Raw genomic sequence first — 17954 nt, forward strand, 5'->3', positions numbered from 1 at the left:
TCTTATTTCAAATTGTTGTAGTGGACGGTCACCTTTTGAGTAACGGTGTCATCTTGATACGTATGTAATACCTGAGTCGTAACGGAGGCAAAGAGAAACTAATTAACGTGGATTAAACGAGGTTCGATGTTTCTGCGTGAATGACAGTGAACTGCGGTTTCGAAAATGAAAAGATCATTAACCTTGCGCTGTTTTGAGTCCCGAGCACTTCGTGAGCTATTTTACTCGAATTTTATTTGATCACGTGCGTCATGAACCTGTTCCTTGAATGACGTTACCCTGTGATTTTGTAGTACCAAGGTGAAATATTAAGTTTGCAAAAGTGAAATTTATAAAATAAAAAAGCATTTGAAAAAGTGCTACAATGAATAACATCATAGCAATAGTTAAAACTTGATAACAAATCAATAAAAGCAGACGTACGAACACGCAAACGCTCGAACAAAAAGATATTTGTATTTCCGTCGAGTTCAGAATTCGCCGGAAGTGTACGCCAATGAAGCCGTAGTTCTCACCCTTCATGTAAAGCTTAAGCTAGGTCGTATTTCTACTTAGTTTCCAATAAAGATGCATCGCTGAAAATGGAAACGTAGCGATTCAACACCCACGTTAATTCCCTGACTAGCTTTTACAATTATCAACCAGTCATTAAAATATCTGTTGCTAGAACGCTGAACGAGCATTCGTTACAGGAACTCGCAAAAGTTGAATAGAGGCGAGACCGTCTTCTGTGGTAGACAAGTAACAGAACTTTCGATTAACCGAAAATGCGGGTAGTTTCATTGCTTTGGTCAAAGTCCAAGACACTGAAACTACACTGACTCGAGAACTGTTATTATCGGGAAACCATTAAGTTCCGTGGGTAGTTTCGTGTATCTGTGATGAACACGCGCATAAATGCAGCTTCGAATAATGAATATGGAATATTTACTCTCATTTTTGCAGAAAAAAATTCGAATACCTATTGCATTTGAAGGTATTATATTACACAGTAAATCTCCCTTTGAAAGTTTTATAGTATTTTATTTTATTTTTATTTGACGAAATTTATATCTGGGATTGTGAAAAATTGCTGTAAAATTTTAGGCCTATAGTTTCTGAGAACACGCTCTAATTTTATTTCGCAGAATTGTCTGATTTAAATTAGAATGTACGAATACGAGAGAAACACGTTAGCCATTAGCTAATTAATGACATTCTCCACAGTGATACGGCGGATTAAGGCCGCCAAAAGGAGGAAAAAGCAACAACCTGCCTGTTACAGAATTCGAATTCTCGAAAAGGTAGAGTATCTGTCAAAACATCGATGCAAAAAGAAATTCCACGTAGAACAAATTCACTTTGCAAGAGAAAATGCATTTAAGTAATTAAATACAAAAAATGGAATAATTTCGAAGTACAGTAATTCTGTTAAAATTTGAACATCTATGCCAACACTATTTAATTTATTTAAAAGTTACTGTAAGAATGTTATAAATATCTCTTTAATTCAGTCAAGAAAGCGTAATGAAGATACGCATTCTGCTCATCCCACAGTAAACGTACAGATACCTTAGCAAAACTTGTTTCAAAGCAGCTCATATTTAGTTTCATGTAAAACAAATTTTAACTTACACGCCGCAGCATTTAATATCACGTGAAAACAAAATTAGGGTAAACGTAACGGTTATGGCCACCCGTATCATCATCGTTTTCTTAACTTCAAGTTGTTCGCACTATCATGGCTTTGAGTTAGGTTAAATTTACATTTCACGCGACAAAGAGGTAGCTTCATGCTTCAAAATATAAATTAAGATATACAGGAAACGTTCTTGATCATATTCATTTCTGTTTCACAATACAAATATTGTGAAGAATTTACGATGTGAACATTATCAAAGGTATGATAACATGTGATCAAATGCAGTATCTGTGTATCACTAGTCAAATCATTGTACAATGAATAACAGTTAGAGATTAATATTTAAAATTGTGGTACAATTTATTAGTTCAGCAGTAACTGACTATCAAATGATGCATTAGCGTTTCCAAGAAGTGATCCTGTTATTTGAAACTTGATACTAGATGCCTGAAACCTGATATTGGAACTGGAAACCTGATATATGAAACCTGACACTTGATACCTGAAACCTGATACTCAGAACCTGAAACTTGATATGTGAAACCTGAATCTTGAAACCTGAAACCTGATACTTGGATCTCGAAACCTGATATCTGAAACCTGATACATGATACCTGAAACCTGATACTTGTAACTTGATACGTACTTTCAACGACCAGACTTGTAACTCGCTACTTGAAACTTGATATTTGAAACCTGATACTTGATACCTGAAACCTGATACTTGGAACTTGATACGTTCTTTTATTTTGCTGCGTACTTGATGACTCGAGAGTGACTCTTCGAAGAATTTTTACGTTTCACAAAAGCTCGGAGTGGGCTAACAATTTTTGTGACATTGCCGAGGGAAAACAGTTTCTGATTTTCTATCGGTTTAGCTAAAATTCGGCGGGAGATGGAAATGCGAGTGACGTATGAAGTGTGTCTTTTCCTGCAGTGAGCAAGTAATAAAAGCAGCAATACCTCGACTCGAATAGAAAAGTGCAGACTCTACTGCTAAGGTTAAGGGTTCTGATGTGAACAAACCAAAAAAGAACGTAATGACTCCTTCGCTCTTCCTACAACAGGTAAATTGATTTGAAATTCCTCAAGGAAAAACCCTAAAACTATCAAAAAGATATATAATTAGAATTATGCTATTCAAGAAGAAAGAAGGGACAAAGATTACGATTTCGTCGGAGCAAAGTAAAAAATCGTTTAATAACGAGAGAAGCAAAGTAGATAGACGAGTGCTTTTTTGCATCTCTATGATGCCTCGTTGGGCTTGTTTCTGCGAGCGACAGTCCATTGTTTCACGGATAAGCCGTTTTTATTAAAACCGTATGATTATTCCGACGTCGAGCATCGGTCGATGCTGGACAGAATAAAAAGAATCGATCGATGTTTCAGGCGTGGTCATTAAAGGCAATTAAGCTTACCTTGCGCCGGGCTCTTCGAGTGTTGTACATTCCTCAGATTCTCCAGGGAATTCCAGGATTTCCAGACTGACCCATCCACATATTCCATTAATGAAGCGCAAGATGATTTCACACCGGAACTATCGTATTACCCTATATTGTTACACTTCTGTATCTACGAATGTTCTTGGATATTCACGAATGTTCTTGGATAGACATTTACGGATCTCTGTGTCACTAGATCATTAGATATCTGACTGTCTATTTTCTCAGACATCTACATCTTCAGATGTACGTGTAGAAATTTTTATGTGGATTGATACTTACATTCATAGATTGCAACAGTCCTAAATCGATTCATCTGCAGATCTCCACATATCCAGATCTCTGCATCTCCAAATCTCCACATATGCAGATTTCTATATCTCCACATGTCTAGATCTTCAAATTCGCTATTTTACCAGATTCTTGCATCTTCAAATCTCCACGTATCCAGATCTCTACATCTCCACATATCTAGATCTCCAAATTTTCAATGTGTACATATTCCTACGCCCCCAAATCTCCACATATCCAGATCTCTACATGTCCACATCTCTATATCTCCAAACCTGCTATATCCCCAAGTCCGTAACTCTCCAAATCAGATGTTCACTCATTTCTACGTAGATTCATACATGACTCATAATTTTTCAAGTTATTGTGTATCTACAGAACCATAATTGTGACGAACATTGCAATAAAAAGAGAAAGTTAACGTTCTTCGAAAAACAAGCAACCTGTTGACCAAAGGATCGAAGAAATACGTTCGTCGGTGATTGTTCAGACAGTCGATACTTCAAGTCGTAGAAAGTATTATAGAGATTGAAGCTGTGCTACTCTTTTGCGACGTAGATCCGATTCAAGATGCAGAAGGAAATGTCCTAAGAAGACTTAAGAGGTTCGAACGTGGTCTGCAAATCGGAGACCGTTTTCTCTTGGACCATTTCATGGAAAACGGAAGAGGCGAGGTCAAAGGGAGAAGAGGAAAGCAGATCTCGAGTCCAGGAAATAAGGAACGGCCGAGATAAACGTCGGGAAAGCGAGGAACGTTGAGTGAGACTCGAAAGGGAAGAAAAACAAAATATTTTGAAATTGTGAAATTCTGATGTCGCTGAGAATTTAGACATTACCTGAACAGTTTATATTTTCAAATTTCCTGAGATTTTCAAATACTAAATTTCTAAATTTGCAGGTCTTCACGTTTGCTTTCAAGTTTATTTAAATTTGGGGCTTGCAAATTTTCTTTCAAAGTTAATTTAAATTATCGGGCTACCTAAATAAAATTTCCAAGTTGTAGAATTCTCAACTTTTCAACTTTTCTCCCATTTTCAAATCTGCGTAAAAACAACGAAGCACAATAAAATAGGTAACACGAGGCAGAAGCTGAAGACAGGAATTAAAAAGAAGTAAGAATAAAAGAGGGTTTGAAAAATAGTAGAAGGATAATAAAGAGGAGAGAAAATGGAAGGAAGAGGGAAATAGGAGAATGTACTTTTGTTTGGGCTTGTACGTGTAAGGGTAGAAGGCAACCCTGCGGGCAGCCAATCAAATAAAGTAGTCCGAGGTTGCTTTGCCGGATGCAAATTTGGCCCCCGTGGGCTTTCTGTTTTCCCCTGTTTCCTTCTCTTTCTCTCTCTCTCCTCGTCTCACCCTCTAACCCTGGCAGAATCTGTACACAAGTTTCCGGGACACACGAAAATCCTTTAGCTGCCCACCGGTACTGTGTATTCCGTTCCATTGTTCACGTGAGCCCTTTTCAATTCCTATCTACTGGAAAGCAGATCACTCTTCTTCTGAAGTCCTACTGTGTCAGAAAGAATAAAATGTCTTGTAGGAATTTACACTTCGTGAAATGTGAGGAGATTTGAAAATACTTTATTAAGCTTATGTACATCAGAGAGTCAGTCTCACAAGTGTAATAACGATATGGCCATATAGTAAGAGGGTTAATTAAGGTCACAATGATGTACAAGAATGTCAAGTATTTCAAACATTGACTCACATAGCCTCCTTGAACATCAAGAATAAATGTATACGACATATGTTTATTAGTATGCAGATAATGTATGTGTCATGGATTTGTACTTAAGTAGTGAAGTATTAGAACACATGATAAAATAAGTAGTTCAATAAAATGAAGATGATGTTTGGTGTTGATGAAGAATAACTCTCAGTGATGTATTAGAACACATGAACAAATGACTAGTTTAATAAAATGCAGATGACATTTGGTGTGGATGTAAGCTAACTCTTAGTGATGTATTAGAACATATGAATAAATGACTAGGTCAATGAAATGCAAATGACATTTGGTGCTGATGTAGGCTAATTCTTAGTGAAGTATTAGAACACATGAACAAATAAGTAGTTCAATAAAATGAAGATGATGTTTGGTGCTGATGTAGGCTAATTCTTAGTGAAGTATTAGAACACATGAACAAATGACTAGTTCAAAAAAATGAAGATGATGTTTGGTATTGATGAAGGATAACTCTTAGTGATGTATTAGAACACATGAACAAATGACTAGTACAATAAAATGCAGATGACATTTGGTATTGACGTAAGCTAATTCTTAGTGATGTATTAAAACACATGAACAAATGAAAAGTTCAATAAAATGCAGATGACATTTGGTGTTGATATAGGCTAATTCTTAGTAATGTATTAGAACACATGAACAAATGACTAGTACAATAAAATGCAGATGACATTTGGTGTTGACGTAAGCTACTTCTTAGTGATGTATTAGAACACATGAACAAATGACTAGGTTAATGAAATGCAAATGACATTTGGTGTTGATGTAGGCTAACTCTCAGTTCAGTAGTAGAATGAATGTCCAGTTGAATGAAAAACAAAATTAATGTCCAGTTTAATAAAATATATATTTAGTGTTAGCCTAATTCTATAATAAAACATCCCAAATTTGTACAATACAAAAAATTAGAAAACTTGTACCATTTGAAATTCTAAACGAAAGTAACCCAACGTTCGATCGATTCAGTGTATCAACCATGATGTGTGTGTGAGTGTAAGAACACGGTCGACATCGAATCGCGAGTCTCGTTCCTAATTATGTCGTAATGAAAATAAATTGTTACATTTGTACGACAGTCGTGTCTCGCCCTTCTCTCTCGTTGCAACCGTTTCCATCGGGATTTCCTTGCCTTCTACCTTGCTCATCTTTTTCGGCCAACGCCACCTGTTTGATTCCCTTTAAGGCACCGCCACTGTCTATTTGTCTATTTCGGCGTTTCCACGCTTCCCGCGTCTCCGACGGAATTCAACCTTCGACTCCGGGCTCATCCCGGCTTGTCCCGCTTCAACAATCAATTCCAATTTCACGGGAATCTCTTTTAAATCTTGCATCTTTCGTATTTCACCGGGGATACGTTCGAGCATCGACAACCGGAAATCACCGAAATCGCCGAATCCTTTGTTGGGACACCTAATTCTTTTTTTTTTCTGAAAATTTCTCAAATGTACACTTCTTTTATGATTTATTTGTTAAATTGATTTGTAGATAAAATATGGATACAGTTTATGTATATGACATATGTGGACACAGAGACTACAATTGATCTACATATGTACACATGTGCATAACATATGTAGGTCATGTATGATCAATATAAAATTGATCTACATATCTACATATGTGTATAACATGTGTACACATGTGCATAACATATGTAGATCACACATGATCAATATAAAATTGATTTACATATCTACATATGTGTATAACATGTGTACATATGTACAATAACATATGCAGATCACACATGATCAATATAAAATTGATTTACATATCTACATATGTGTATAACATGTGTACATATGTGCAATAACATATGTAGATCACACATGATCAATATAAAAATGATCTACATATCTACATATGTGTATAACATGTGTACACATGTGCAATAACATATGTAGATCACACATGATCAATATAAAATTGATCTACATATCTACATATGTGTATAACATATGTGTATATGTACATAACATATGTAGATCATACACCATCAATATAGAATTAATCTACATATGTACATATGTGCATAACATATGTGTATATGTACATAACATATGTAGATCATACACCATCAATATAGAATTAATCTACATATGTACATATGTGTATAACATATGTGTATATGTACATAACATATGTAGATCATGCACGATCAATATAGAACTGATCTACATATGTACATATATGTATAAAACATGAAATCATGCACTATAAATATACAATTGATCACTATAAAAAACAAATACAGAATATGTGAACATATGTGAACACATATGGTCGACATGTGTATAACTGATCTATACATAAAAAATAATGTGCAGATCAATTTTAAAAAATCTTGTTGCACCATCAAAGTAAAATAAATATCTTCTTACACAATTTTCTTAAATTACATGTCTCTCTTTTACAAACTCTTGTTTGTATAATCACATATGTACATGTTCAGCGTATGTTTCAATACTTTCCTACCTGTGTCGGTTTATAAATATGTTAAAACCAAGTCAATAGGAAAATAAATAAATAAATAAAAATATAAAAAGTTTATTCGAAAGTTGACCCATGATGCCCCATATTAAATACAATGACAAGGACTGGACAAAGGTTCTAGTGGTCGAGATACATGATAATTGCGACACCTTCACATTTATTCGTAATCTATCGGTAAAAGTAGCAGTAGTACAATTGGTAATAATTAATAGTAGTGCAGTATTATGTACAACCAAAAGAGATAGAGTCTTACGACGTAATAAGAAAATATTTTACACGGATAGCTGTAACTCGAAGATATTAAAAAACAATCAACGGTAGTGTATTTTACAGCCGCTTCGATCTTTCGCTTGAAAAAACTTCGAATCCGAAAACGTCTCAATCCACGGTACATTTATTTATTTTTTTTTACATATACACATAGAGTAGAACGTTGGTTATAGTAAGGAATAAATATATATTACGCATGTATGTGCAGTAAGTATCTCATAACAAGTTCTGTCACCGATTTCATCCTTATTCTAAAAACGTTTAAAAATTGCCCGACCGGTATTCCGCGGGTGAATCTCAAAACACTTGCTCGAAACGAAAACCGCGAACTAACTAATTTACAGTTGCGAAAAGACCCGGGTAACAATTGAAACGACGCGTTTCACACCCGATAAAACGTATCACACAATCGGAGCTTATATTACAATAATCAGCAACCTTAAATGATAACGTGTCAATTGTGGAAACCGCTGATTCTCGTAAAAATGTACACACCCTTTTATCGTTCTCGATCGCAAGCTCGTGAAATGTCAAATTAAACGCACGTGAAAGGATCGATCGACACGTACACACTCGTTCATTTATCGTACTCGTTAAAACTAATGTAGACCTGTTTGTCGAGTGCAGATCAAGTGCACGGTCAACTCGGGGATGATGTGGATGCATGTGGAGATATTTGGGGAATTTTTTAGTTTAGTGGTGAGAAGTTCAGGAATTTTTCGGTGTGAGGAGTTTGGTAATTTTAATTGGGAATTTGGGGAATTTTGGGATTTGGGGATTTGGAACTTGGGGAGTTTAGGAATTTGGGGAATTTTGGGATTCGGAAAATTTAGAATCTGGGGAATTTTGGGATTCGGAAAATTTAGAATCTAGGGAATTTTGGGGTTTGGGAAATTTAGAATTTGGGAAATTTTTGGATTTGGAAAATTTAGAATCTGGGGAATTTGGAATTTGGGGAATTTGGAATTTGGGGAATTTGGAATTTGGGAATTTGGAATCTGGAAAATTTAGAATTTGGGGAATTTGGAATTTGGAAAATTTAGAATTTGGGGAATTTGGAATTTGGGGAATTTGGAATTTGGGGAACGTGGAATTTGGGGAATTTGGAATTTGGGGAATTTGGAATTTGGGGAACGTGGAATTTGGGGAACGTGGAATTTGGGGAATTTGGAATTTGGAAAATTTGGAATTTGGAAAATTTGGAATTTGAAAAATTTGGAATTTGGAAAATTTGGAATTTGGGGAATTTGGAATTTGGAAAATTTAGAATCTGGGGAATTTGGAATTTGGGGAATTTCGGTATTTGGAAAATTTAGAATCTGTAGAATTTAGGATTTTTGAAAATTTAGAATTTGGGGAATTTTGGGGTTCAAGGACTTGAAAATTTCCAAATTTAGTGATTTGGAAACTTGACAATTTGGGGATTTTTTGATGATTTCGTAATTCAAAAATTTAAGTATCTTACAACTCCAGAACTTTATCATACTTGATAAATTGATGGTTCTGCAAATTTGAAAATTTGTGAATCTCAAAATTCAAAAATTTACAAATTTGAATAGTCAAATTTCAAATATTTAATTTTGACCCCAAATTTCAAATACTAAATTTTGATCCCAAATTCCAAAAATCGAATATGAGTATAAGTTTCCCTCAAACGTCCACCAGTACATCCCCGAGTTCCCATAACACTCCACCCATTCAGGCAGACTGCACAATTACCAAAAACTGCTTCCTCGCTCGACTATCGAATAAAAATCCATCCTACTAATTTTCCATAATCTACATTCCAATAATTCGGTTCCCCCCATACGGTAACGAACTTCCGAACTCGTCCAGCTTCCTCCAGGAGTTTCGTCTTTCCGCCTGACCTCTGGGATACGGCATACATCAACTTCTCGTAAGAAGTAGGAGAACATATATTTCCATCCCAGTTATCCCATTTCATACTCAGTTACTCGTTAAAACCTAACACCTCGAAGGATCAACAATCCGTCCAGGATTTCAAGATGTCAGTTCTAAAACGGTGTTATCCAAACTGAACGCACGAGACCGCGCTGTGTGGTACAATCGGCACATATGACCTTACGAACAAAAATAAATTACATACAGTTTCAATGCGTAACATATCAGTAAATGTTTCTGACTTTTGAGATAAAAATTTCTGAGCTTCTGGTCAATTTAGCTGGTATCAAAGGTAGATCAAAGTATCAAATTGTTACAATCTTTCGTTTATAGCAAACGTTTGAGAAACATATGTGTTGCTAGACGACACATATGAACATGTGAAGGTAGCTCAAGTTTCACAATTTTCTGGATAGCAGATGTTTGAGGAACACATGTGTTGCTAGACGACACATATGAACATGTGAAGGTAGCTCAAGTTTCACAATTTTCTGGATAGCAAACGTTTGAGAAACATATGTGTTGTTAGACGACACATATGAACATGTGAAGGTAGCTCAAGTTTCACAATATTCTGGATAGCAAACGTTTGAGGAACATATGTGTTGCTAGACGACACATATGAACATGTGAAGGTAGCCCAAGTTTCTCAATTTTCTGGATAGCAAACGTTTGAGGAACATATGTGTTGCTAGACGACACATATGAACATGTGAAGGTAGCTCAAGTTTCTCAATTTTCTGGATAAAAAACGTTTGAGAAACATATGTGTTGCTAGACGACACATATGAACATGTGAAGGTAGCTAAAGTTTCACAATTTTCTGGATACTCTCTACAGAAGCTAATTTCCTCAACTAAGTTAGTAAAAAATGTAAACTAGTACCAGATAAATGTAACCAGGTGTAAAATTGAACTGTCATAATTTGTACGAAGTCATACGCTGACCGGTTGTACCAGCGGTATAACGATCTCCCTAGATCCGGGCTGAGGGAACCGTTTGCAAACGCAGCCGCGCTGAAAACGACAATCTTCCTCTTCTCCTAGGCAATCCGCTATGCAAGTGACGTGGCTCGAAGCGTTTAACGTCCCTACTTGTCCTGACAGGATGTCGTATCCTTCCGCGTCGCCTCGGTAGCCTCGATCACCTCGAAACCTTCCGACGTCGAAGTATCGGTCGACGATCCATTGTCTGCCGTTTCGGAAGAGGAAATCCCGTTACCGGAAGCCACCGATGTTTTCGGTTCCTGGCTCGCAATCTCCGTGCTCGATGTCGTCGGAACATCTGCCGCTACGATTCAAAGCAACTGAGTTCGAAAAAGTTTCGCTTTGCAATAAAAATTCGGGGGGAAGCTGGTTAATGGTGGAGGCTAGTTAACTGGAGGCTAGTTAGCGGAGGAGTTAGCGTTGAATTGATTCAAATACATATATTTCAACTTTCTTTCTTCTGTGATTAGTTCTGACAAATAAATGCAAGGTTAATTTCATTGGACCTGACCGAATTCCATCAGAAAGTGAACCTAAATGAATTCCACCAAAAAGCAAACTTTGACAAAAAAGTGACCGAACACGTCATAATTTCGTCGAGAAGACACGAATGAACTCCATGAAAAAGAATGAATATGAATTTTGTCAAAATGTTTTAAAAGATGCTGTCAACCACTGCGAGATAACACTTGCAGAGGTCTTGTTCTTGGCAGACAACTTTCAAACTTTCTAGATGAAAAGTTTAATGAGTTCTTTTCGAGTTATTCTATTATTAATTGCTACCATTGTCTGTCTCACTATATCCGTGCGCATCGCGAGTACGAGTATAGATTTAGCTGAAAAATTCTTATTTCAAATTGTTGTAATGGACGGTCACCTTTTGAGTAACGGTGTCATCTTGATACGTATGTAATACCTGAGTCGTAACGGAGGCAAAGAGAAACTAATTAACGTGGATTAAACGAGGTTCGATGTTTCTGCGTGAATGACAGTGAACTGCGGTTTCGAAAATGAAAAGATCATTAACCTTGCGCTGTTTTGAGTCGCGAGCACTTCGTGAGCTATTTTACTCGAATTTTATTTGATCACGTGCGTCATGAACCTATTCCTTGAATGACGTTACCCTGTAATTTTGTAGTACTAAGGTGAAATACTGAGTTTGCAAGAGTGAAATTTATAAAATAAAAATGAATGATATATCCTTCATCCTGCGTGTAGTACGTTTGATTAGTTCTGACGCACCTAACAGTACAAGGATTTAATTGCTAACCCAAACAAGATCCTTTTAATATCTCTCCAGCCACAAATATTAATTATTTACAAAAACGCGAAACACGGTAACTGAGATACAAAAGCTTTGAAGCTGGTATTCCGTCATGATTCACTAACGAATTCGAAGTCATCTGATCCGAAAACGATGGAATCAGATAAAAAATATGTTTCGAAATTTTTCGTAAGCGTATCAAACAACGTGACGCAAACACGAAAGTTACAAAGTGAATAAAAACGTCAAAGTGTCTTTTATGAAAATTAATATTTTGCGGTGGATCAATGGAACGAAAATAAAGTACAATGAATATTCATTAAATTTACAAAGAGTAATATTATTCGCGACGAAAGCTGAACAGAGCGGCATAAAAATCATATTGGACAAAATTTAATACGCGGAAAAGCTAAAATGAAATGCGGCGGAAGAGTAATTTGGCTTGGAAGAAAAAATTAATATTATTCTTCTTTGCCCGGTTTTTTGCTGTTTAACTGATTTGTAGAATTATTTAATCCTCGTAAAATGATTCAACCACGAAAACTTTTTCCGTAAATAATGAAAAAAATATTCTGCATACATTTAGGTAATAATACAAATTATAACACATTTAAATTATAATATTTTACTTCTCAATTTTAAGCGTAAAAATGTTCGATTAAATGTATGAAATGTATCCGTATAAAATGTTCATAATAAGGGTAGATTCTTTAAAATTAAACAGAACTCTTAATTAAACAGAAACGTCATAGTTGAGGAACTATAATTCCTTAACGATATAAACGCAAGTTATTTGACATATCGGTTGCGTTAAAGGGATGATCGATTGCTCGAATCACCGAACGACATGTGGTGGATGAAATTAAAAACGAGGAAAATAATAGGTGCCAGTGCAATGGTGCGAAACGCGATCGCACGATATCGTATACCAAACAATATTAACGCTTTTGAAGTGACGTTTAGTATTAACGATACAAGATCTACAAAGTGAACATTCAAACGCTGTAAAACAATTCCAGTCATCTCTGAACTTGAACAACGATTAACTATGTCAACGTCGTTTTGACTAATACACTTGCAATCGAGAGGTAATCACTACTGGAAATCACTGAATCATTCAAATTTTGGAAGGGTGAATGCAAGTCGCATTTTGAGGTTTGATATAGTACTCAAGGAGTTAATATGGTGGACATTCAATGGACCTCAGATTTCTCATTTCTGATTATAAAAATTATTAATGTGTATCAAAATTTTAAGCTTGATTCAAATAAGCTATGTATTGTCCTTTATAGAAGGTGTCTCACAACTAGTAGGTCCTTGAAATAGTAGCTGACGTGATTCTGAATAAGATTCCCCTTTGCAAAAATGGGGTTTGAAGCTTCGTTTTTGAATTATTCACTCGTATTTGCATCTCCAGCCGAATTTTAGCTAAACCGATAGAAAATCAGAAACTGTTTTCCCTCGGCAATGTCACAAAAATTGTTAGCCCACTCCGAGCTTTTGTGAAACGTAAAAATTCTTCGAAGAGTCACTCTCGAGTCATCGAGTACGCAGCAAAATAAAAGTACGTATCAAGTTCCAAGTATCAGGTTTCAGGTATCAAGTATCAGGTTTCAAATATCAAGTTTCAAGTATCGAGTTACAAGTCTGGTCGTTGAAAGTACGTATCAAGTTACAAGCATCAGGTTTCAGGTATCATGTATCATGTTTCAGATATCAGGTTTTGAGATCCAAGTATCAGGTTTCAGGTATCAAGAGTCAGGTTTTACATATCAAGTTTCAGGTTCTGAGTATCAGGTTTCAGGTATTGAATGTCAGGTTTGAGATATCAAGTTTCAGATCTGAATATCAGGTATCAGGTTTCAAGTATCAAGTTTCAGGTTCTAAGTATCAGGTTTCAGGTATTGAGTGTCAGGTTTGAGATATCAAGTTTTAGATATGAATATCAGGTATCAGGTTTCAAGTATCAAGTTTCAGGTTCTAAGTATCAGGTTTCAGGTATTGAGTGTCAGATTTGAGATATCAAGTTTCAGATCTAAATATCAGGTATCAGGTTTCAAGTATCAAGTTTCAGGTTCTGAGTATCAGGTTTCAGATATCAAGTGTCAGGTTTCAGATATCAAGTGCCAGGTTTCAAATATCACGTTTCAAAGTCCATATATCAGGTTTTAGGTACCAAGTATCAGAATCCTTCAGATTCACGTCATCTACTCCCCATTTCAGAGACACTAGTTGTGAGATACCCTGTATATTCATTTGTATGATTCAGTTTAATTGTAAGTAGTCAACGTTCATAAATCTAAGATTAATATTGTGAGGTTTGAATGATGTAGTGTCCACCTGAGGGTTAAAATATAAGAACATCAGATTTTCTTGATAGATTTCAAGGTTGCAGTGAACAGATGTAAGTAAGAAAAAATGTTTTGAACATGTGGTTGATTTTTAGTACAAATCTTGTTGTTTGAGCAACAGAGTCTATCATGAGTAGGTTAAGACTTGACAGGGACAGGTGTAAATGAAAAACAACGTGAGGTTTCAACATGAGGTTAATTTTTAGAACAGATTTTAATGCTTGAATACAGTCCACCATAAGTAGGTTAAGATTGACAAGAACAGATGTAAATGAAAAATAACATAAGGTTTCAACATGAGCTTGATTTTTAGAACACATCTTAATGTTTGAGTACAGTGCACCATGAGAGGGTTAAGATTGACAGGGACAGGTGTAAATGAAAAACAACATGAGATTTCAACATGAGGTTAATTTTTATAACACATCTTTGAATACAGTCCACCATGAGAGGGTTAAGACTCACCAACAAGCATAAATAAAAATTCTACCTTGACATACCTTCACTTTCCTGCACCCCAGCCTCAGTCGTGTCCCCAGTTTCCTGAGGCGTTCTCGAGTCTCCCGAATGTACATCGGCCCGCGTCTCCGTGGATCCCCGCTCGTGAGCCTGCACCTCAGAAGTGCTCGAATCCGATTCAGAATGCGATGGACTACTCAAGGAAGACGATTCCTCTGTGCGTTCGAAAGCCGCTGTTGGTTCACGCGTTGACGAAGGTTCCGGCGCGGGTTCGCTGCTGGTTAAAACCCTATTCAACGAAACGGCCCACCTCCGCGGGGAAGCCAGACTCCGCGGAGAAGCCAGACTCGAAGAACCCAAATTCGACGAAAACTCCACCTCGGGTTGACCACGCATGATCATCCTCGGCTGAGGATGGAACAGCAGATTCTGCAGCTGGGCCTGCTGCAGGATCACTGGCAACTCGTAGTGGTGGAAAAAGTAGAGCATTGAGTGCTGCAAAAATAATTTTTCGATATTTTCAACTTTGCATCCCTTACGTAACTTCTGTTAAAATTTATTTGGAGCTTGACTTAAACTTGACGTATGAAACTTGACTCATTCAAGGTTGACATCAGTAAATCAAAAGTGTCCGAATAATCGAGAGCATAGTGACACTCCTGAATGATTTAATATCTAAACGTTTAACGACAAACAATCTGAATAACTTTCACTTAGAACAGATCTATAATTCGAACAGAAAGAAAGAAGAGATAGAAAATGAATGTCTGATAAGAATTTCACAATATGAAAGGGGATGAAAGGATTTCCTTAAACATGGAAATTAATGAACGTGAACAGCGTTTAGGTAATAACAGTAAACTAATTAATAATCGTGTATCACGTATGGTTAATCCGCGCCGTTATTAAAACGGCCACACTCGTATTGCGAATTTGTAGTAGCCACAGCGGCGTACATCGAAACTGTTACGTAAAGCACACGAACTCGTGATATCGCTTGTTTCTGCGAACAGCGTGTAGCTGCGCGTCGCTCGTGCCCAGCAAATTTATATGGAAATTCGCCAAATTTGTTCTATATCGTTTCTCTCGTTCTCTTCGCACCCTTCGAAATCCCTCTGTCGTTCTGTCCTTTTTGCACGACCATTCCCAGAACACGATCGCAATACCCTTATTCACCTTGCAAACAAACTGCAAAAGTGCATAGAGCGTATGAATAATTTTCTTCGAGGAGTACTTTGTTTTGAATTATGGGAATTATGTTATGTGATTTTTTCGTTTTTTCAAAAATAATACAGTGGTAGTTTTTTGATGATTAGTTTAGTTGCTTGTTTGTTTATTAAAATTTTGCAGGACACAGTTTTTAGTAGTATGTTATTTGGGATGATATCTTTTTTGAGTGTATTGTCCTTGGTGCACATATCTATCTCTCCACATATGTACATATGGATTACTATGTGTCTGAAGTATTGGACGTATGTCTACATCTCTGGACCCTTGGATGTCTATATTTCTAGATATCCATATTCCAAGATTCCAAGAACCAAACCTAGATCTTATATTCCTTGGTCCACATATGTGTCTCTCCACATATGTACATATGGATTACTATGTGTCTGAAGTATTGGACGTATATCTACATCTCTGGACCCTTGGATGCCTATATTTCTAGATATCCATATTCCAAGACACTAAGAACCAAACTTATATCTTATATTCCTTGGTCCACATATGTGTCTCTCCACATATGTATATATGGATCACTGTGTGTCTGAAGCACTAGACATATGTGTACATCTCTAGATCCTTAGATACCTATATTCCTAGATCACCATATTCCAAAATACCAAGAACCAAACCTTGATTTATATTCACATATGTATCCTTGATCCACATATGTATCTCTCCACATGTCCACATCTCCTGACCCCTAGATCTTCATATTCCTAGATATCTATATTCCTACATCCTTTTCCACATTCCACAACTTTTCAACATTTCCAGATCTCCAAATCTCCACACCTCCAAATTTCTAAATTAACATTGAAATTTGGCCCTAGATCACAATGTATCTCCAACCTAATCTAACCTCTAAGACAGTTTATTCGACAGCAGTAGAATCGATTCGATTCTAAATTGAACTATCCAGCTGATAGATGAAGCAGATAATTAAGAACGAGAAAGGTAGGTGGATCACTGAAGAAGTAAAAATCATAATTAATCGTTCAAAGCTGAATATTTCGAGTTGAATGAGGCAAAACGAAGCTGACAGAAGAATGAAAGTCCTGTTACTGACAGTAACAATAAAGAAAGAAAAGCCATCGCTTCGCAGTCCAGACCTGACATCGCTCAAACTTAAGTTATATAAACGTGGCCGGGACAATGTATTTGACAGTTCAATCGATGGGAATAATTCAATGGTAACTTTGTATTCCGACGAGCACGCATAAATACTCACTTCTAACGGACCGTGGAATTTTCAGTGGAGTAACATGTTAGCTCGATGATTTGTTCGGTGAGAATTTCTAAATTTTTACATTTCCAAATCTCCAGAGCCCCAACTTCTCAAGTACCCGATTCCCAATCTCTCAAAATCTCAAATTCCCAAACTTCGACGTCTGTAAATTATTACGTTCAAATTGAAAATTTATGCGTGACAAGAATATGAGAGAAATTTACAATACTTGAACTGCGAGTGCGTCACAAGTGCGTCACGAGTGCATCACATTTTCAAATTTCCAGAACCCCATATTCTCAAGTCCCTAGTTCTTAATTTTTTCAATTCTCAAATTTCTAAATTTCTACATTTCCAAATTTTCAAAACCCCAAACTCTCAAATCCCCAATTTTAAATTTTCCGAATTTTCAAATTTCTAAATCTCTACATTTCCAAATTTCCAAGCCCCCAAATACTCAAATCCCCAAACCCCAAATTTCTCTAATTCTCAAAATTCTAAATTGCTACATTTCCAAATTTCCAAGCCCCCAAATACACAAATCCCCAAACCCCAAATTTCTCTAATTCTCAAAATTCTAAATTTCTACATTTCCAAATTTCCAAGCCCCCAAATACTCAAATCCCCAAACCCCAAATTTCTCTAATTCTCAAAATTCTAAATTATTACATTTCCA

General features: G+C 36.3%; 1 protein-coding gene and 1 long non-coding RNA gene across 5 annotated transcripts in view; both read right to left on the bottom strand.

Annotated features, from left to right (window-relative positions):
* Positions 1-3035: 3035 nt before the first annotated feature.
* Positions 3036-5705, bottom strand: LOC143264975 (uncharacterized). Its single transcript, XR_013038999.1, has 2 exons — positions 3346-5705; positions 3036-3171 (listed from the first exon to the last, which is right to left on the bottom strand). It is a non-coding gene; the product is annotated as an uncharacterized LOC143264975 (long non-coding RNA).
* A 1927-nt stretch (positions 5706-7632) lies between these two features.
* The window catches only part of LOC100878712 (membralin), a 90492-nt gene continuing 80170 nt past the window's right edge, over positions 7633-17954 (bottom strand). For 3 of the 4 annotated variants that reach the window (XM_003705439.3, XM_076534663.1, XM_076534661.1), the window contains exons 12-13: positions 14868-15321; positions 7633-11056 (exon numbers count right to left, since the gene is read on the bottom strand). In XM_003705439.3, the coding sequence (XP_003705487.2) occupies positions 10857-11056; positions 14868-15321 (654 nt within the window). In that variant the 3' untranslated portion in view covers positions 7633-10856. Of the gene's footprint in view, positions 11057-14867; positions 15322-15777; positions 16015-17954 lie in introns of those variants that run through there. The other variant, XM_076534664.1, reaches the window with a different exon arrangement.

This window comes from Megachile rotundata, chromosome 8 (genome assembly GCF_050947335.1).
Source record: "Megachile rotundata isolate GNS110a chromosome 8, iyMegRotu1, whole genome shotgun sequence".
Taxonomy (NCBI): domain Eukaryota; kingdom Metazoa; phylum Arthropoda; class Insecta; order Hymenoptera; family Megachilidae; genus Megachile; species Megachile rotundata.